The sequence below is a fragment of the Notolabrus celidotus genome, chromosome 6, assembly GCF_009762535.1.
Source record: "Notolabrus celidotus isolate fNotCel1 chromosome 6, fNotCel1.pri, whole genome shotgun sequence".
Lineage (NCBI taxonomy): Eukaryota > Metazoa > Chordata > Actinopteri > Labriformes > Labridae > Notolabrus > Notolabrus celidotus.
In genome coordinates, this window is record NC_048277.1 from 29,794,477 (window position 1) to 29,817,482 (window position 23,006).

Below are 23,006 nucleotides of genomic sequence, written 5' to 3' on the forward strand. Positions count from 1 at the left end.
GATAAAGAGAGGAGGGAAAAGTTTCACATGTAAGTATTGTTATTTTTTTCAACTGCACAACTTTAATTCAAAAGTTTGACCAGGTCAAAGTTCAAGATCTATGTGACAAAGTGCATAGTGTTCTACATGGCAGTGAGACTCATGAAGTATCTAAGTAAGGCACAGCAGAAGGATCTTACGCTGTGCTTGACTAATGCTAACGCCTGCATGCATATAAGTTGTCATCCTGATATCTTAATTATCAAAGTTTAGCATGTTAGCACACTAAATTTTGCTGATCAGCACTAAACACAAGCTTGTCATGTGGACAAATTCACAATTCAGCTGGGTAAAAGTTGAAGGCAGAACCAAACACTGCAGCAGTGATTATTTTAGCTTTGACTGGGGCTTCAGCTGCAGAAAATCTAGATTAAATAATAAAGTCCCACAGAGCTTTAACATCAAATTTTCAATGACATTAACACAACTGGCTTGTTAGAACATGTTACATCCTGGTGTGTGTGTGTGTGTGTGTGTGTGTGTGTGTGTGTGTGTGTGTGTGTGTGTGTGTGTGTGTGTGTGTGTGGCCTGAGGGCAAACTGTCAGAAACAGATAACAGAACCATTAGTGCATCGGCACTGTGTGATCTTCATTGAGGCTGAAGGGACATTATTGCACTCGTTTCCTGAAACACTGCTCTTTTTTCTTCCACTCTGTTTCTGTCCTCGTTTGGCCGTCAGCGATGGGCCCGCCTGCTATGATGCCACGGCCAATCAGAGTTCAGTTTGAGAGAGAGAAGAACTGACAGCTACAGTGACGGACTCCGTCCAACTAAGCCTCATTATCTCTCTCACAAAAAAAAGTATCTCACTCTCTTCTTTCTCACACACTACTCTCTCGCTTTCCACGGATATGATTGGGAACACCAATAAAACATGCACACTGAATATTAAGTGTTTTGGCAGTTGCTCTCTGAATAAATGGGTCTAATGAATGCATAATAAAGCTGGTAAGGGATCAGAGGTTCTGGAGCTCTTTTTTTAATGAAGGACAAAGGGATAGCCAGTGAAAATAGGGCTGACAAAAACCTGTAAGATAAAAAACACAACCAAAAAACCAAAGAATCGTAGGCACAATAAGCTGGTCAGCTAGCAGCTAAAGCAGCTGTGTGACTCCTGCACTCTAACCCAGCCTGTCAGCCTCTTCTGGTCATTCAGCACTTTCCTCTGACCTTTTTCTTAATGGGTGTGCGTGCTAGCTTAACCTAGCTGCATAAAACCTGCTGCTTGTTCTGGGATGTGTTGGGGATGTGGCTATCCAGCACAAAACCAATCCATTGTTCTGGGGAATATTTACATTGTGAAGATCTGAATGCTGGCCTTGGTAAACGGTCTGACAATAAAAACTTTGAGTATTAAGTGTTTCTCAACCACCCATATTCACATGGTAGCCTTCTTTTTTCCTGACCTACCACTAAGAGGGGGAAGTTGTGAAGTTATACGTATACATTTTTGGAATCTGACCAACTGTTTTTATTTTATAACATCCTGATTAATGAGTAACATGACAAGACAAGCTCCATGTTCGATATTCACATGTTTGCACACTTCTACCTGTACTCTGCGTTTATATTGTCTGTATTTCTGCACGTTCTCTGGTAGGTACAAACAAAGTGTTGCAGTACCGCCAGAAATCATGGGGGCAGTGTTGAGCAGTGTAGCCAACAGTTGAAGCCGGACCAGCAAAATACAACAGAGAAGAATACTTTGGGAAGTGGGAGAACTTTCTGAGAAATTATTTTGTGAGTTGGTTAAAAACCATGAACATATATTTGTAAACTTCCTGTTACTAATGTGGGTAGCCACCTGGCAAAGCAAGTTGTAGAAAGTCCCAGCAGATATCCAGAAGGATTGGAAGTAACGCTCATTGTCAGCTTCTCAAGAGTTCACAAGAATTCTCCACCCACATGCTTCAGTTTCCTCTTTCCTGTGCTGACATAAGAGGCATAATAATCTTCTCACTAAGCTCCCAGTCAGAAAAAATAAGCACATTACCTACATTTTAAAACTATTCCTTTATGTGTCTTCACTGAGAACACTTTGACAAAGAGGCACCCTAACAAATTAGACTGATAAATGAATCCAGTTTCCTCATGTCAACACTATTTTCAAATAACTATTGATCAAAATCTTATCCACATTTCTTCTTTTTTAAGTTCTTTTTGGGGCTTTCTTACCTTCTTGAGATTGGACAGCCAAAGAGAGACAGAAAATGTTGGGAGTAGAGAGCGGAGGAAGACATGCAGCAAAGGGTCAAGGCTCGGAGACAAACCTTTAACTGCTGTGGTGAGGACTGCAGTATCTATACCTCAGTCATTCTCTTTAACCACTAACGCTGAAGTCAGATGACACTTTTTAAGTACAATTATAGTCTGATCCGGTAGACAAAGAGTGTTTGAGACCCACCAGCCTCGAAAATCTGGCGTTTTATTCCACATAGGTTACATAGGTCATGATGGCACAAATGTATGCCTCTTTGATTGCCTAAACTGAAACTGTGACCATTATAATAGACTAAAAAATTGTGTTGTCTGACCTCGTCATAAGCCAAACTAGAACCCCTCTCTCCATTTCTTATTTGCAACCACTATTAACGACATTAACAAGTTTTCCTTCAAAGGGTTATCTCCTGTCTCCATCCTTTAATGAAGGCGTGTTTTCGCAAGTGCTCCAAATTAAATAAAAACATAAAAATCTTAAAAAAACAAGGACAATGTCACAAGATCCATCTCATCTCCATTTTCTCAGTGTGTTAAACCTGACTCCTCTGCAGTGGAACTCCCCACTGAACAGGAAGTCATCCATTTTTCATACAGTTTGATGCATGAAGGAAAACTGCACAGTCAGACTGAGCAGCCCATTCTTTCCTCCATCAGTGGAATCAGTCAAAAGCAGGCAGGACTGTGCCACAGCCACAATGATGTGACGCCAGTGTGTGAACCAAGACCCACAGTGGCAGATCATGTATGAATGTGTGGGCGTCGCTATTATTGTCACAATGGCAGTAAAACACGCCATGCAAGAATGCTCGTTCAGCAGCTGCACAACAATCCTTGATTGGCACTAAAAGGCTGAAATAATAATGATAATGCTGTACCTGTTCTAATTTGAAGATGTGTTGGTTGAAGTAGTGCTGAAGCCGCTCGTTGGCGAAGTTGATGCAGAACTGCTCGAAGCTGTTGTTCTCATAATCCTCAAATCCAAAGATGTCCAGGACTCCAATAGACAGAATCTAGAAAACAAAAACATTGTTTTTAGCATATTTTACAAACGTTTGTTTCCTGAGAGAGAATTGGTTCTGCACCCAGGTAAAATGTTAAAACATACAGAAAACTTATGGCAAAATCAAAAACACTAGAAGACATGAATACAAGAATACATCAAGGGACAAAAGAGCATCTAGAGCATGTGAATCCACCATTAAAACCATCATCAGTCATAAGAAGTGAGCAGGTAAATGCTTTAAAAACTGGGTCATCTTTTTGATTTAGTATTTTGAAGGCTTGAATGTTAAAGAATTTTCCATCTTGTTGGACTATACCGTTGCCATTGCAATCTCTGGGAGGGAAGGAGCGCAAACTCAGTTTGCCAACTCAACCAAGTTCATTATGAATGTAATTGTATAAAAACATGACTGTGCACAATGCATCTTACAGGAGGATACCTTTAGGGGGCACACTAGAGAGATCAGGACATATGCAACCACTGGATTCGGTGACTGTTTCTCAGTGGCTTGCCGAGTGACGGTTCTTTGAGCCAGCTCAGGGAACCAATGACCGATGATACCACCCCAACTCATTTTTTCCAACATTTCATTCCATGCTCGGATGTAACAGGCCCGGATTTGTTTCCCTTTATTTCTGCAGGTTTCCACATCCATTCATAAAACTGAACTTATCTGTTGCAAGTTATTTTGAACAGCTTGCTTGTTGCTGTGCAGTGGAAAAATGCATTGTGCAGATGTGGAAAACTGAGGATTTGGTCCATCAGCTTCTCTTTAAAATTGTATGTCATTGTTGTCCCTGCTGTGTAAATCCCTGCTGCCACTACACTACCCCATACCGTTCATGCACATAGTGTACCTTGCATCAATTTTTGAGGACAGGTACAGTCGGCACACCAAACCAACGTTCTTGTGCACATAGTTAACACCAAGTATAGCTCCGGCCAAATATGAAGTCAGTTATCGGAAGAAAGTATGCTCACAAAAAGATAACAGTGTATTCTCTGGAAACACTGCGGACATCAGTAAAAGTTTATGAATGTTTATCATCTTTGTTTTCAGATTTGTTGATTGCATTTCCTTTTTATATCCCCCTCTCTCCATCTTCAGCGCCCCGCTGGTCCCCGGGTGTCGAGTAAGATTCATATCATCATAAATCTTTAATCTGCACCATCTGAAGGAGGCGTGTTCTCGGTGCAGGCCTTTAATTATGAAATGGACTGTAAAAGCTGTTTCCAGTTTCATTTAATCTCACACAGCAGTGTTTCATTTCTCTCTGAAGGGCAGTTTTTATTTTTATTTTTATCTGGCATAAAAACATACAAGAGCACACACCGCTTATATAAACTGTTATCTACACATACGAACAATGACCTTGACTCAAAGTGCAACCTCATCGACCCCCTGAGGGTATCCAGGGAGCACTGACACACAGAGATGATGTCAGTGCCAAGGGAAGCACACACACTTACACACACAAACACACACAGATACACACTCACTGCACTGCAATGGGACAACAGAGGACCACAGGGGGTAAACTGAGCTGAGGGGAACTTGATGCCATCTGCCCAATGTTCTTGGCACACACACCAATACATACACATAGACACACACATGCACACATAGACAGACAGATACAGAGAGAGAGGAGAGAGAGAAAAAGAGAGAGAGAAAGAGAGAGGGGGGAGAGAGAGAGAAATAGAGAGGGAGAGAGAAAAAGAGAGAGAGCATGATCTGTTTCCTAATCCTTTAGATGCCCCCAAAGGGTATGACTTGCCAGCTGCCACTCCAGTACACATTTATACACACACAAATACACATACTGAACATGGCACACACACACACACTCACTAATACACCCACACATACACACACACAACCACACACACACACAGTGGAATGTGAGTTTTCATATCACATCACTCCTCTCCTCTGGGGGTGGATGGAGCCAGGGAGAAAGCATGATATCAGAACAGACAGACAGACATGGCTGACAGACAGGCAGCAGCAGGATAAGGGGCATGAGTCAACGGGACTAAAAGAACAAAGGGAAGATAAGAACAGGACTAAGGGGTGGCACATGCAGCCGGGCTGTCTGTTGAATTATGAGGGGATTATTATGATACGGCTCTTTTCACCTCAGTGTTTTGATTTACTTTAATGAAAAAGACACACGTGTAATAAAACCTGAAACAATGGCTGTGTTTCATTTTTTGACATCAAACTCAGTAGCAGCACACTGAACTTAGGAAAGCTTTAGGTGGGTATCCTTATGACCCAGTTGTGTTAAATGCTTGATTCTGATTGGTCAAAACCCTATAACGACGGAAATTAATCCTCAACAGAAAATACACACACGTCCATAGAGTTCAGCACGTTAACTTCTGCCTGTTGACACTGTGGCAAATATGTCAGTTACTGTTAGTGAGGCACAGATGGGAGAGCAGCCTGAGGATCTTCTGTGCCCCAACCATCTGTGATTGGGAAAAGTGGAGCAACATCCTGTCCGGCAATCCAGGCAACGGCAGCAGAGCTGGTAAGAGCATCTCTAAGTTGAAGATCACTACAAAGTCACATTTAAACCTTAAATGGAAGTAGCAATGGTGTGAAAAGATGACCTTTATGTTTAAAAGTGTGTCATCAGCAAAGAAGGAAAGCTGAATGACAATGGAAATTTCAACTTAAGTATTCCTGCGACAGTCCTGTTCACCTTCACTGCCACTGATCTGGCAAGTAATTAGCTAGAGCTGCTAACTTAGAGATGGGCAGAGGTAAAGGTTTGAGTTAAATCAAGGGATCTCACTTCACTGGCAGAGAACAGGCTGGCATTTAGCTTCCTGGGTTGGAAACCAGCACGTGAATAGTTGCTCCATGCAAAATTTGTACTCCTGAATTGTCAACAAAGATGAAAAGGAAAAACAAGATGGCTTCCTCGTTACATACTTCCGTTATCAGCTTCTGGAAAAGTAAATTCTGAAAGATGGAGTTATTGACTTCTTTAACCCATCTCAAATATATTCATGATGGACTGTATGAAACCCATTATTCATGTCTTCAAAGACACATAATGTGTCTAAGATCTCCAAGTGTGTGAGTGTGTGTGTTTAATCCTACCTTTGAATCGTCCTCCAGGTCCTTGTTGTTTAATAGTGCATGGTTGGTCCTGAACACAATCCAGTCAAACAGAGCGCTGTACAGTGACTTGGCCATGGAGTCCCTCACCGTCCCCGCCTTCACACACACAGAACACACAGAACAGAGAAAAAACACGTCACTTTCTTCCCGATCAGAAACATCTGGATTTCTTAATCTGGAACAGGAGTCCACTAAGTGTGTTTTATCACTCTCACTCGCAGTCTTATTGGAGGAACTCTGCTCTGCTGCAAAGGCATTTTTATTTGTCAGTGGTAGTGTTGCTGCGGTGCTCCGCAAGTGTTAAATTAAGAGAGAACTTATGCAACCAGCTAAGCTCTACAAACCTTCGTAAAGTCATTATTTTGTTTCTCTTGTAACATGTGACTGAAATATAGTAGTAACATAACATAGACCAGCTTTGATCAAAGTGACAAGACCAACACGATGTTAGTGTTCCCTCTGTCTTCTCTGTAACTGGATCAGTGTCTTATTAAATGAGTGAAGTGAGCAGAGAAGAGGTCTAATGAACCACAGCGCAGGGAGTCGCTGAGTCATCTGACAGCTCCGACAGAGAGAACAAAAAGATCCTGAAACCATCCTGAAAACAGAGACAGGGAAGGCTCTGTGGTGAATAATCAGGCCTAATCAGTGGAAAGTGTTTCACATCGAATAACAGTAAATCATTTGTATCAGGCATCTACAGAAACGTCAAATTAGCTGTGTTCAGTGTGGCAACAGGGACAATTCATCTAATGAACTGTGGGTCTGAAAAGTCTAATCGAAAATTTAGGGGCTGATATTTTAAAGTGGGGTTGTTTGAGATATTTGTCAATAATAAGTATATTACTTACAGGGGATCTTGGTGTGCTTTGCCCCTGTGTTGAGAAACTCGGCAAGAACATCATAGGCCAAAACGGCTGATCAGTGCGCTGCAGGCTGAAATACCTGATAGGCTGAGAGTCTATCTTCTGTACCAGTTCTCTACTCAAATTCTCAAAAAAGGGGCTGAGCTGACTGATATCTCCTGGTACAATTAAAGTGACAAGAACCTCATACAACCTAGGTTTAAAAAAAATCCTTTTCAGACTATATCTTTTTTCTGTTTATAAGGTCACAGCTGATGAGTTAATGCTAATGAGTTAAACTTCAAGATTTCAGTGAAAACCCAGTTTCTTGAAATTTGTAGGATCTTTTTATCTGTTTCTGTGACTAAGAAATGTTCATAAAGGATGGTTATTTTTTTTTATTTGTGCATTCAAACAATTGTTAGAGCCCCTTTCAAACCCCAGACCTCCCTTTAAACAATCAGACAGTTCTTAAAGCACTTCCAAATTGAAATGTTGGAAAACAGAAGCAGAATCTTTGTCATGCAAAAGTATATTCCACAGTTTTTCTGAAGCTAATCTGAGGCTCTACCAGTCTGAATAACATTAAATTGATACCTTATGTAATTTTAAGGGAGGAATTCCCCTTTTTTTCTTTTGCACATACTTTTTTCATAAAGAGACAGTGGAGATAAGGAGACAGAAAAAAGAAAAAACATAAAATAAATGGTAAATATAGCCATAAAAACTTAAAGACTTAAACACTTGATAGGATGTCTTGATTGGAATATATTAGAATAGAAATTATATAATTTATTGTTGCTGACAAGAAATGGATCTTTGGTAATAATGCAAAGAGAACACACAGCTCAGTGCAACTTGATTTAAAGGTGCAGTGTCGTATTTAGCAGCTTTTAGCAGAACAGACTTAGTTGAAATGGAATATAATATTCATAAAAGTGTTTAAAGTAGTGCATAATCACCTGAATATAAAAATAATTTTGTTTACATTAACTTAGAATGAGTCTTCTCCACCTAAACATGGTGTGTGTCCCCTTCCACAGAGGCTGCCATCTTGCACTGCCAAGTTTCTACAGCATCACAGAATGGACAAACTAGTAACATGTGCGTTTTCATATTTAGAGAGCGGCTCTGCAAAATGCACCACTTGTAATATGAAGAAGAAGAAGATAGTGGTTGTTTTGCTTAAAAAAAAAAAAGTATTAATAGGAGCTTCTGAGGGTAAAAACTTTTATCACAGAGGCTCCTTGTCCCCAAAGGCCACTGTCTATTCACCAATAAGAGAGGTGAGTAAGGGAGCATTTCAATTTAGGATCTGATCACTAGATATTGCTAAATATTCCCATTTCTACAAACTGTGCCTTAAATATAAAAAAACAACTCAACACACCAGACAGCAACCAAGTACAGATCAAATAATAAGTATTCAAAATTCAGAATTGACATTATCTGTAAGTGAACTTTGGGAAGTATTTCTTCTTTATTTATGTTTTGGGAATGGACCTCTCAATGGTCAGTAGGAAGAGAAAGGGAGAGTTCACCAAGCAAACTTTTTTCAATATTCATTTGGGACCTAAACTGCATTTCTACAGAGCAAACCAATCTTTCATGTTTCTCTCTGGTCAGATACAGATTGCACTTAAACTGTCATTTCTAAACTGTAAAACAAACTTGTTTCAGCGAGGAGAAGACTCAGGAGATCAGACCAATTCCCCAAAAAGCAGTTAGTAAGCTTTCTGTAACAGACAGTGACACAGACTCGCTCCACCAGGACATGAAAACTGAATTAACCTAAGAGTCTGAAACCAGTTATATAACAACAGTGAAAAAAAGTCCCTCCTGACAGAAGCCTTTGTGGGACTCTGTGAACCTGATCAAGGACTCTTTGAAACGCCGCCCGCTGAGGCCACATGCAGCCAGCAGCCGTGATGAAGCAAAAGCTGCTTTTCAGAAGCTGCCTCTTCACTCCTGCATTATTGATTGTTTGTGATATTTTTAGAAAACACGCCTGTGACGTTCCTGCTCCCACAATGTTATGCAAGATTGTTATGAATAATAAAACATTTGAGGAAGAATCAAGATTTAAATGCTCGGGAAGGAACTCAGGGGATTAGCTGATGTGATGTGCAAAAAATTTGACATGCTCACTGAGCGTGCCATGTCTCTGTGTTCGCCATGTAATTTAATTATTCACCACAATGGCACCAGTTAAGAACCAGGGAGGAACATGACTGGAAGCAAACGCATTGAAAATGTTTAACTGGAGGGCCACCCATGAAACTGACAAAATAATAAGCAGGACTTTATCAGACACTTTTTTAAACTGTCGATGGCCCCGGCTGTTAAAGCTGGTTAAGCTGTGTGTTTGTGACTATAAAACTCTTTCTTTCACTTCTGTCTCCTGAAAAACCACAGGAGGTGTGAAACAGCAGCATGAGCTCACACTGCACGTGGCCCGCCAGCCTCCTCGCTGCAGGACGTTTTGAGTGTGAGTGTGTGTGTGCATGTGTTTCACCACAATATGCCAAACTGCATGTGTTTCTCATTTATTTTATGCAGTTGTTTATCTATAAGCTTACGCATACCTACACCCTATATGTGTGTCGAAGTGATGCATTCATTTCATGAGAGATGACTCCACACTCTCACTATGTGGCTTCAACACATCTGAGAACTGTTGCTGATACTAGATGGAACCTTTCATATGAATGCAAAAAGACATCAATGAGGGTCTGATCGCTCACTTCCTCTTCCTAATGTCTGCATTCAAACAGGAAGAAGTAAGCGGCGTCAAGTCAGGTTATCTGAAGCCACATCAGAAATGTCAAAGTCAAGAGCACAACTCATCTAGACAGACGGATGTTCACACACAACCCTTAAAGACCCACAAATGCACACTGTCATTTACCCTTAGATGCACTCACAGAGACTGTGTTCTCTCTTCTACAGACCAGACCTAAAATAGATGTTGCAACATGCTGGGTGAGTCAGAGGGCTGTTTTTTTTAAGCCAGGTTAGACTGGTAGATGTTTTGTTTCCATTTATGAGTCTTAATCATAGACTGAAGAAAATTGGACGGCACAAGTCCTCCCCCAAAGTGAAGCAAAAACATCTGGAGCTCCCCCTGGCGAGTGACTGGTGAAGTATAGGTCATAAAGCATGCCTCTTCCATGTTAACAGATTATACATGTATACAACTTTAAACCTTAAAACTTCCTTAACATGGTTTCTGTCGTCAACATGTTGATCTATGTGCAAGTGATTCTAGTTAGACTGTATATTGTCCCAAGATACCTCTGTATTATTTGAGTCTATACATATTAGTCATGCCTATTTGTTGTTCTTTGTATTTATAGCCGATGTAATTATTATTATTATTATATTTTAATTTTTTATTATATTTCTATTTTATTTATATGCCTTATCTTATGCCTTGTACAAATAGAGCACAGTTTACCAAAGTCAAATTCCTTGTGTGTTCAAGCATACCTGGCCAATAAAGCTGATTCTGATTCTGAAGTAGCTTTGTATGATTCACAGCCAGCATTTCAGCTTCTATGTGAAACTCTTCATTTTAGCTACCATCACTTCAAGCCCCTCCCCGTGAGCCCACATCCAATTGGTCAGCTTTCCAGAAGCTTCCTCCACCGTAGTCATTGTCATCATGATAGCCAGTGTTTCTCTATTTATAATGGCGTATTATGAAATATGGCCGTATGTTTTGGACCCTGAATCCGAACCGCATAAGTTTTCCAAGGAACAACAAGAACATCTGCAGCAACAAAAAACAGAGCAGGGTGTTTCTATTTGGTATGTGCTTTGTTAATCATGCTCTTTTAAGGAGATTGACCAACTGGTGACGTCACAAACTAAACAAGTTTGGTCCCTCTTGAGTAATTCCAATGTGGCCTGTTATACAAGCCGTTCAGTTCAGAGCAGTTGGCAGTCTCACTCTGGGATCACTCCTACACATGTTAACCTCACAATTTAAAACTTTGTCCATGTTTAGTATTGGCATCCAACATTTTACCTTCTACTTATTTGTGAAATAGAAAAAAAAGCACAATACCTTCTCTTTAATGCTTTAAAAATGGCTACAAAGCCACGTTTGACACCTGTTGACAAATGCAGTTCCTGGGGTCCTTACCTACCACCAAGGATACTTGCCTCCAGGTCAAGTATCTCTGAGTAAAACTGAAAGACATCAACACATACTACTCCACATTCTGACCTCCTTTCAGCTCGCCAAGTTTCCCTGCTTGAAAAGAGAATGACTGACTCTCATTATTACTCTTGAACTAAAACCAAGAATTCAAAAGTGCATTCCACCTGACTCAACCAGAGACCCGTCCAGAGAATTTAGAGACCTTAGCAGCTGAAGCCTGGGAGAAGCCAAACTCCTCAGCTCGAGAGGTTCAACGGGTCAGACTCCAAGCCAAAATTTCCCCATCTAAACCGTGGGTGGATGGGACAGCCGTCCAACACACTCTCTCAACCGTTTATCCAAGTAGGAAGAAATCATTTCTGAGAAGAAGCAGTGATGTTTGCCAGGTTCTTTTTTTCAGGGTTTCTTTTGTATAAAAACAGGCGTGTTATGGATTCCACAGGTGGCCTCAGCTCGCTCCCACGGCCCTCAGTCAGGGCAGGGCAGGGCTACACTTTTACTGCACACCTAATGTGTGTGTGTGGGTGTGTGAGTTCTTCAGTAAGTCTATCTCTGAGGATCACTTTGACTGTTAGATAAAGAAAAGGGAAGGGAGATTTTGGTCCTGATTTTTTTAGATGATGATTTGACGGGAGAGACTTTGTTTGAGGGTTGATGTTACAATATGGGTTAAGATATCTGGGACATGGGGCGCTGGTGGCCTAGCGGTCTAGGCGCCCCATGTATAGAGGCTACAGTGACAGGCTGGTCACCCATCCACTGCATGTCCTCCCCCACTCTCCACTCCCCACATTTCCTGTCTCTCTTCAGCTGTCCTGTCATTAAAGGCAAAAAAGCCCCAAATTATACATTAAAAAAAAAAAAAAAAAAGATATCTGGGACCAATAAAGTTCTCTGAATATAAAGATACAGTCCACATGTTTTTATATTGCAGGTTGAAATCAAAAATATGCTGGAGAAACCTCAAATATATGTAGTTACAAATAATATACATTTTTAATACCAAATTTATCATGTCTTATTTTGTAACAAAAGTTGTGCCAAAAAATGCAGAAAAAAAGTTTAACATTAATTTGATGTGGAAAATATCCAATTCATATAGAATCAGAGCACATATCATATATTTTAAGTTGTTAAAATGTGATAATGCTATATTTGAACTCCTTTTATTTTTGGAGATACAGCCTTTCCTGTAACAAAGTATTCTACATTAATGGACAGGAGAATAGTCACATCTTTTGATGTTTCACCCAAAAACAAAGTATAAAGGTTTCTGTGATCATATCCTCAGAAAGTAATAATAGCCCTTCATGATGGTCTGGTGCTGCAGCCTCATACTTTGACTGATTTGAACAATTTAATTGGTTTGTTCTTGGCGTTGGCGTTAACAAACTCATGAAATTCCTCTATGGGTATAACTGATTGAATGTTGTGAGATAGATATGGATTACAGTAAATTACAAGACTACTTTTTGTCCTTGAGCATATAACAGGGGATTTCCCAGAATGCCATTTTGATTTTTTCTAACATTTCCTTTTTTTTTTGTCAACAGGGACTTTCAGACGTTTCTGCGTCATATTCTCCTCGTCTTTCTTTATGATTTGCCGCTGACTGCTTTCAAGATAAAACCTTTGGTGACAGACAGGAGGGAACTTCCATGGCATGGCACAAGCAGCTGCAGGACGAGGTTTATCATAACTGCTGACCTTATCCAGGATTAGGTTTTTGATCACGTATGTGGTCTTGAAAAAGGGACTGAATGTGTTAAAAAATGTGTGTGAAGGAGACAGAGACAAACAGAGGCAGACTCAGGATCTGGTTTTTGGCCTCTGTTCTGTATATTCCAGTGGAGGTTGCACATTCCTGAGACCAGACCACATGACTGGAGGGATGGGGGGTGTGTGAGAGTGGGAGCAAGCATTAGTGGGCTGAACTACCCCGTAAATTACATGGGGGGTGTAACAGACTATCTATGTATAAGATTTCCTATCTCAGAGAAAAAGCCCTGCAGACACGAGCAGAGAGCAGGACCCAATTTATCTCAAAAAAACATTGAATATTAATACCCACACGCTCAGTCTGAGACGTCACGGTGTAAGTGGGTCAGCTGAGGTACCTGGAGGTAAATTTGTTGGACTGAGTGCAGAGGGCTGTGAGCACGAGGTTAAGTCGCCCTGTGTCTTGACTCGACAGGAAACAGGAAGTTGCAGAGGAAGAGACCCCCATCAAAAGAGCCTTAGAAAAAAGGGAGGAGGGGGAGGGAGGCTGGGGAAGTGCCACAACAAACTCCCTGGACAACCTCCTAAACCATGCAAACACAAACACAGAATCCCCCCTCCAGCTGACTCCAATATGTGCTCTGCAAAGTGACTCAAACAACCCACACACAGGCACGTCAGACCTCAATTGGAGAGAAATTAACTATGAAATAAAAGAAATGTTTCTAATGTTCAAAATATTGATTGTTTCTTTAAATGTGGTGGCAATATTGGGGGCTTACAAGTGATATGAAGACTGTTTTAGAGGTGTGTGTATCAGAGCAGCACAAAGATGTGGGTTTGGTGTCGTGGTTACTGGAAAAGTTACCTCAGCGAGTTTGTAAGGTACGATCAGCCTCTCTCCGACTGTCACCGTCTTCCTTGTGGTCAGCGCTTCCAGCAGCATCTCTTCCTTCACCTAAAAAGAATCAAACACACAAGGTGAGGACAAGGAGGCCTTACATGCTTACATGATGGTAGAGAGGGGTGTTGTGTTAAATGTGATCAAGTATGATGAAATTATACAGCATCAGGGTTAAGACAAATAACACTGAGGTGGTTTACAAGGAACACTCCTGGCAAGCCGTTTTGACAATTACTGAACATAAATACAGATAGTCCAAATGAGCTTTTTAGATATCAACAGTGACATCTTTTCTATCTGTTTTTGTCATTTCACATGTCCAGATTATTCTTACTGGGACAATAGATGTCACTTATCCTATTCATATGTATTAGGTTTTTAAAATTCAGATATGTACGACATCATTCTGCTTATAGAATGAACAGTTTGGATGTCCACAATACTAGTCACAATTTTAATTTAAGGTACCCCAAATTAAATATAATTCAACAATCATTCATTCAATCAATCAATCAATCAATCAATCAATCAATCAATCAATCAATCAATCAATCTTTGTTTATACAGTGCAAAACAAACGTTATCTCAAGACACTTTATGAACAGAGCAGGTCTAGACCGTACTCTATGTTACATTATTAACAAAGACCCAACATCAAGACAGGATAAGACCCAGCCCCATTTTACAGACAGGACTCAGTCTGATCTCATCTTAATCCACCATGAGCAGAACCCTTTAGAGCATTCAACTAGTTACAGTGGCAAGGACAAACTTCTTTTAACAGACAGAAACCTTGAGCAGGACCAGACTTATGTTAGAAAGCCATCTGCCACCAATTTGGGGATGGAAAGAGGGACGGAGGAGATGAAGACAATCAATGCAGCATTTATAACCTGAACTCACTCACAGTGTATTTCCTGAGACTGGCCTTTGAAAACAATGTCTTGAAAAGTGAGTATATCATTATAAAGTTAACTTTTTTCAGAATAACTTACACTTATCAAAGTAAAATGAAATATTTGATTATTTTGAGATAGGCTTTTGGAATTGTTTGAGCTGTAGGCCATAACAATTCAAATCAAAATATGAAATATAAAAAAAAAAATCTGTTTCTTTGGTAATACATTTGAAATATCTTAAGTCTTACTCTCTTAAATTACATTTAACTTTTTTACAGTTTTCAATTTTTTTGAGATACACCTATATATAAAATAGACAAATACACAAGAGATGGTGAAAAGCTAATTCAACATATATATAAGGACATGCTTCACATAATTGAAATTACTCCTAAATGCAGATAAAACTAAATACAAGCTCTTCACTATCCACAAAATTAAGACAACGAATAGGATATCTGCACAGAAACAGAACTAATGCCTCCACACTCTGTATGAAGCAGATAGTGGAAGCCATCCTCTGGTCTGTTTTAGATTACGGAGACATTATCTACAGAAACGTCTCTGCCTCCACTCTAAAATCACTCGACTCCATGTATCACTCTGCTTTGAGATTTATCACAGGTGACAGTTATTCCACTCATCATTGCATTTTGTATGATAAAGTTGGCTGGCCGTCTTTAGCAGTGAGAAGTGACAGGCACTGACTGCTTTTTATTTATAGAGCTCTTTCTGAAAATAAACCATCCTACATCACTTCTTTATTAACCTGGTCCAACAGTCACTATCACACTCGCTCAGGTGACTGGCTAATGCTCAAAATTCAACAGGCAAACACAACTGTTTGTTAAACATCCTTAAGCTTTAGTGGTGTACACACCTGAATCCCTTTAACAGCACACATTAAAACCATAGACTGTACAATAAATGGACGTAGTCCCCCATTTGTTTCTGAAGCAAAGTTTTGAAGCCTATCATTAGCGGTTGCCATATTGGATGCTGACTCAACCTAACATTGGTCGATCTAGAACGATGCAAAGATGTGGAGTTGAGATGTGCTCTTAGCTTAGCCTCTTTGCTAACAGCTACAGGGTGCCCACCTGACAATCAAGTCAGCCATGCCCTTATTTAGCCAGAACTCGTAAGTTTAATATCTTCAAAATACAGAGTTCTAAAAAGAAATGCAACCCCCGTACAATGATAGAAAAATGAGGTAAAACTGTTTTTTGAACCAGACTGTAAACATGTTTATTATTGCTGTAAATATCGTCTTTTTTGAATGGGTGTGTATGTTGTTTCCAGTGTTTCTGCAGCCAGCCTCAAGTGGACGCCCGATGAACTGCAGTTTTTCACATTTCCCCTATTGGCTTCATATTATAAGATTGGAGGTTGCCACTTGATTAAAGTCAATACAACTCTAACCACAGGTCAATTTTTCACTTATTCTTTAATTACTGCTGATAATAATTGAATATTTCACTTAATTTATTAGTGTTTGTGTTTATTTGTTTATGCACATTTTAATAGCCGTCACTGTAAATAAGGGCATGTCTTCAATGACACCTTGAGATTAAATAAAGGTTGAATACTGCCTAGCATTATACCATCAAGATTTGTCTATAGGTAGAGAGTTTGGGATTACATATCATTTAAACAAAGGTTATTACTTCTTTATTGGATACCAGTATACCTTTACTGGAATTGTACCTGTTAAACCTTAAAAAAAGACAGATATGGGTATTTTATCTGGATTCTATTGCATTACCTTGAGAGAAACTACTATAAAAACATGACACGTTTCACCATGGTGTGATAGAAGAAGACTTTATCTCTATCACTCATCCCTAAATGACCCTTCAGTCCACTCAAAGGAATTCAGCTAATATGTCTGTGAAGGTTCTCAGTCATCCAGGTCATGGTAATCCAAAGCTTGATCCGTAAGGCAACTGGACTGGTAGAAAGTCTTGAAGATATTTCACCTCTCCTCCGAAAGGCTTCTTCAGTTCTGACCAGACAGATGGAGAGGTGAAACGTCTTTCTACCAGTCCAGTTGCCTTAAAGATCAAGCTTTGGAATTCAGCTAATGTGCTGCTTTAACTAACATATGTGTCCAAGATTAGCACACTATCTCTCCTCCCTGCGCTCTCACTCACAGTGATACACTTTACTGTATGTGCCATCGCATGAGAGCCCACAATGGTTTTAAACTTGGCCCCCAGACGGACCATTGATGACAAGGCCACACTGGGAGAAGCAGATGTCACCGCACACATATTCTCCATCTACAGGGATTATGGGATTGGACCAAACAGCTGCTGCTGAGACCACATGTGTGTGTTTGAGTGTGTGTATGTGAGTGAGTGAGTGTGAATACTTGTGGCAGCATGTCTTTGTGTGACTGCCTGATGTCTTCATGTAAAAAGGAGAGGGTGTTAATGCTCTGGTTAATACCATTATGGATCTAGTTTTGTTAACTGTCTCCTTTGTGAAGGCTCTGACATAAACAGAGGAGGAAGGACAGGGGGAGGCTGCTTGTGTGTGTGTGTGTGGGAGTGGGTCGTTGGGGGGGTGGTGGCATAATCAGACTTCATTTCACACTGCCTGATAATCCCTCGACTGAGAGTAAAGCCTATTCTGCAGCCCGGTGATTGGTCTTTAGCCGGTACATTTCCATGTATTAGTCGCTTGGTAACAGGCTTGCTCTCCGTCTATGATCGCTGCTCTAATACCATAATACACAGAATACACACAAGTTTGGGGTCAGGGATTCTCTTCTCCAATTAACCTTTTTTTCCTGGCTGATTGTCTGTTTGCAAGTCTTTACCTCTGACAGTGGCTGTTCTCTTTTATTATCTCATTTATTTCCCTTAATGTTCCATCCAAAACAATCCATGTACTTTTATTGATCTATTGCTTCTCCGGGGCCGGTCACTCTCTCTTTGTTACATGCTACAGAAACACTTTGAGGGCGGTCAAAAGACAGGCTTGAGCACACTCTTAGCTTGGTATCCTCATCATAAAAAGAGATTTGTATTCATTTACATTGAGCTAAAACCAGTAGCATTACTAAAATGTTTTTCATTTCAAATAGAAGGATAACTAACATTAAAATTAGATTTTTACACAGAGAGGTTTACCCAGAAGATTGTGCTATGCTAGCTAAAGCTTCATCATAGACAGGCTCTATCATGACTCCCAGTGCAGCCACTACCATCACCATCACCGCTACACGCGAACTGACAACTGATAATTCACGCCCCTTCATTATGCATTGAAAACAACCACTCCAATGTGCAAATCTTGCAAACAGACGTGGCATAGCAGACCGGGCTTGGGGCACCACTTTTTATCCAGCTTTTCTCCTCATTAGTAATACTCCTGCACTTAAAGAAAATGACAGTAAAATATCAGGTTCATAAACCTTGTGTGGAACTGGATTGATCGAAAAGACTCCTCAATTTAAGACAACAATATACTTGTGGAGGTGGGTGGTGCAACTGAGCTCATAACTGTACCAGTAGCTAGCAGGATTTCAAACTTCACATGCTAAGATCAGATGGTACTACAAAGAACTACAAAAGCTGCACAGAAACTGCATATTGAAGACTTTGCCGAACACGATATTAACATAAAATTTACAGTATCTTGTCTGTTTAAGTGGCTGTTATTAGAATTAGCTAACATTACCAATAGGAATTTCTAAAGTAATCTTTGTGCCCCATTTTCTTCATGTTATCGGCCCATTGTTTTAATTATCTTTTTGCTGTATTTTAGAGTTTTGCTCATGTATTTCCCAAATGCCTTAGAATGGTTGATTCTCATTGTAATCCTATCTGAAAGGGCAGCAGATTTCTTTCCTCTGTTCTTGTATTTATTGGCATTTATAAATCCGCTTAGAGATGCATTTCATCCTTGTCCAGGTAGTGAAATCTGTGCACAAGAATGGTTCTCAAGAATGCCTGGATTCCCTTTGAGGTTTGAGATCTTCTGCAAGCAAAATCACTAGCTAACATCTACCCAGAAATAAATCTATGTCCCCTGTGCTCTGCTGTCCTACACTTTAAATTCTTAGCCTTTACATTTGCAGACAAGACACTTAAACAACATCAAGATCTCTTCCTTTGCTTGCAGTTTAAACTACAAAGAGCCATAATGGATCTCTTGACTCGTTAGTGATCATATTTGAATATAGGGATGACCTCAGTTTGCTCTAGTTAGGTTTCTGACTGCAGTTAGTAACAGTATCCTGTCCTTGTTTGTTAAGTCAGCACATCGTTGACTTGAACTTGACAGAGCAACACTGACTCAAAGTGAGAGTGATATGTTGCTTAAAATGTAAATATATTGGTATAAGTTGGTGGCCCTTACAGCCTCTGTCTTCAGTTGTCAAACCAACTGGATATGATGTACCAAATTGCTAGGAGTTATTTTTAGTTGTATTGATTATATTTGATACACTGTGGAAACCCATAAATCTGAGTAAAACATCTGAGAAGAGATAAGGTGGATTTATTCTAGAAATTACAAGAAGAATGTCCTGAAAGGTCAGAAAGGAAACAATACTTTATGGTTACTGATTAGGAAAATAAAACAGAAACCTGTCAGGACTTTATCAAAGTGTATTAGTCTACGTCAGGTTGTGATGAATGAACAAAACATTTGGACTGGAATGCCCTCAGCTTCAAATTTTGTGCTCCAGGAGACTGTTTTTAGCATTAATACCATCAACGAATTCAAGCTTAAGTGGGATTTGTTCTCACAGTAAGCTTCCCTCTCAGGACCGATTAGTAGTTAGCACAGGAATGTTTCTCGTTAGGTCCAATCACTCAACTCCACACCTCAGAGGATCCCGCCTGTCAGCCGTCCATCAGCTCTTTACAGGCTCTACTTCCTCTTCCAGTTCCACCTCCACAGGAAACAGGAAGACCCGGTGAGTTTCGTTCCCATTCAATCATCAATCCACACTCGTGCCAACCAGTGCTGCCTGAGAGATGCTTCACATTGTAGTAAAGGCAGTCCTATCCTGTCCCAAATATCCCCAGTTCAACATATTAAAGTGGAGTACGGACTGATTCACTCCTTGGTTTCTGATAAAATCTTAGATCTTACTCAGAGCGTGTGTGTCTGCACTTAACCCAAACTTTCCCTTCAGCCTCGTGTGACTCACGTACAACAGCATTCAGGAAACCACAAAAACATTATCAGTCTCATATACAAAGTGTCTTAAAATACAACTATGCATCATCAATAGAACACACAAGCTCACTTCTTGTCACCTGTTTTAGTCCATGGCTATATTGATTCTCTTCAAGCATTGTGTAAATTACATCTCAGTAAAAAAGGAAGACTTGTAGTTCAAATGACAGTAAGGTACTGTATATGTGCTCTGACTGAATGATTAAAGGCAGCTCTATGTATCTACAGCTTATTTCAGAAACATCTTCTTTAAACAATAAAGCCAAACTTCATAGATCACAAACAGAATCACATTAAAACACTGAATGTAATGTCTGTGTCAGGAGGTCTGTAAAAACAACAAATAACAGTCTAGTTTGAAGTATCATGTATTGTAACTATTGCAGGTTTATGAGAGTTTTTGCATCAATTTAATTATCTTTAAATTAACCAACTTCTGCTTTATGTTGGTTTAACTGTGGCCATTGTGGCTCATTACTACATTTGCTATGGGAGTGTCCTGCTGTTAAGTCCTTGTGGTCAGAAGTGCATGCCGTCATGACAGGAATTTTGTATACTGTTCCTCCCTTCTCCCCTTCTATTTGCATTTTGGGCTATAAGCCCCAGACTAAAACTAGCCCTGCTGTCACATGCCTGTGGGCCCTTGAGTGCCTTTCGTTTAAAAGACTTGGAAGGGGCAAAAGCCAGCATGCTTCATGAAGGACTCATGGCTGGAGGACTACCTTGACCTGCTAAATATGGAGAGAGCTGCTGGTCTCTTAAAAGACTTTGAGCGAGGTCTGAGTGGGCTCTGGGACATTTTCAGGAGAGGTCTGGGTTTGTACAGTATTGTACTGTAACTATGTGTGTTCATGGTCCTCTGCAAGGTGACTCTTCCTTATTGTTATTTACCTGCTGCTGTTATAACTGCTAGATGTTTTGTGGTTTTCCTGAACCCACCCATCATGATTTGGTTATGAATTATCATGTACCCCAGCCCCCCCCAGCCCCCCACCAGTGTCATGTCCAGTGTTGTGGTGTCTCCTATTATATTGTATTTCTTCTTTTCTATGTCTGTGTATGTCTTGTCTTATGTCTCTGTGTACTTGCACTTTTAAATAAATTAAATAAATAAATAAATAAATTAACCACCTGACTTTATTCGGGCTGGAATCAGCATCAAGGTTATTTGAATAGCTTTACTTTTAGGGTAAGCATTGACAAAACGCTTTTTTAAACTAAATAACTAAAGACAACGGCCGTGTAAGCTGCAAGTAACAGTAGCTTGTGTTATTGCAAAGTGACATTAGCTAGTGCAAGCTGCAAGTAACATTAGCTGTTGTAAATTGCGAGCAACTTCAGCTACATAGACAAGGGACTAAATAAATCAGGATTTCACCCTCACTAAAATGACAGACCTTTCTTTGATTACAATTTTTGGAGACGTTTGGAATAACACTTACACATTATATAAAGCATTTTTTCATGTTATTTTTAATTGAGTATATACATTTAATTAAAATGTATTCTAATGAAACGACTGAAAGTAAATTTAGCCAATGAAAGCTGCAAATGATGTTGGCTTGCGCAAGCAACGTTAGCTGGTGCAGTGAGGCGACCAATTGAAACTGAGCTTTACTTTTATTAAATGTTTAAAGCTCTCTCTGTCTTGTCTTGGAAACCTTTGGTGTAAGAACACAACTCATAAAAATATAGAACATTACTTTGGATAGTTATTTTAGATCAGTTATGAGTCACATTATGACTTGAAGTTCCTGGAAAACACAGTTTTAACCAATGATATTCCATCATGTCTCAGTATAAATGTTGTCTATTCAAAAGTTTTGCTTCGTTGTGACTAAGCTTTGTTTTGGTTTCCCTCTTTCTACTTTGTCTCTTTAAGAATGTTTTATATGTCCCTGGGGCGAAATAACCAAAGCCTCTGCACCAACCAACAGACATCCAAATAAACTTGAACTTAACATAAAACACTAACCCCCCCGTGCATGTGGCCAACATGTGGCTCTCCTCGCGTCACTGCCTCTCTGAACCTCTGGAGAGTCACAGAGTCTCAGCCTGGATGTTGGAAGGGAACCTCAGCTGAGCTCTCCTCAGTCATAACATCCCTGCTGTGCTGCTGACAGGAGTCTCCGGCACACTTCGGACTTTGTTTTGTCAGTGACTCAACAAGCACATCCGGCTAATTGTTGAGGTTTGTAAAAAAAAAAAACGGGCTGAGAAGTGCCACCATCAGTCAATCCTGAGATAAATCAGAACAGCATGTGGAGGAGGTGTCCACTTGGATGGATGTATACGTGTGTGTGTGTGGTCTACAGAAATTCAGCATGAAATCCTACATTTGTAAACACTGCAAAAAGTATTAACCCATGCCAACATCCTGTCTGCACCAGTATCTTGTGGACTTAAAGGAGTCTACATTAATCACTCCAAACGTGCTCATAAGACTAATAAGTGTATGTGAGATCATTACTACAGAGTCTAAACTGAGGTAGGTTTAACCTGCAAAATCAAACCTTTATATGAACTCTTTTTCTATTTGTTTTTGTTTTGCGTTTAAAGAAAAAAAGGAAGCTTAAAAGTATTGCGTTTAAAGAGTAAATGTGAGCGGAAACAGATAAGTTCTCACATCAAATAGCTGTGATTGTGATTGCATGTTCATTTGTACATAATTAAAACTGAAGCTACTTTCCATGTCTTTCTTTTTTAAACATTAAAATGTTGTGGGGGCAGACTAGCAGTATTACTGGAAAAGTAAAGTGGATTGATTTACTAGATAAATAATTCAAAGATATGTCTATGCAATGTTGAAATGTGTAAAATGAACGGTAAACAAGCACAAGACTGTCCAAGACTTGTAGACACTATCAGAAGCAGTTATA

At 39.9% G+C, this 23,006-nt stretch overlaps 1 protein-coding gene across 1 annotated transcript in view; it reads right to left on the bottom strand.

The window, feature by feature from the left end:
* The window catches only part of LOC117814569 (unconventional myosin-IXAa-like), a 121,877-nt gene that overhangs the window by 40,694 nt on the left and 58,177 nt on the right, over positions 1–23,006 (bottom strand). Inside the window, exons 8-10 of the mRNA XM_034685969.1 lie at positions 13,997–14,086; positions 6,379–6,495; positions 3,136–3,270 (exon numbers count right to left, since the gene is read on the bottom strand). Of these exons, the coding sequence (XP_034541860.1) occupies positions 3,136–3,270; positions 6,379–6,495; positions 13,997–14,086 (342 nt within the window). The remainder of the gene's footprint in view (positions 1–3,135; positions 3,271–6,378; positions 6,496–13,996; positions 14,087–23,006) is intronic.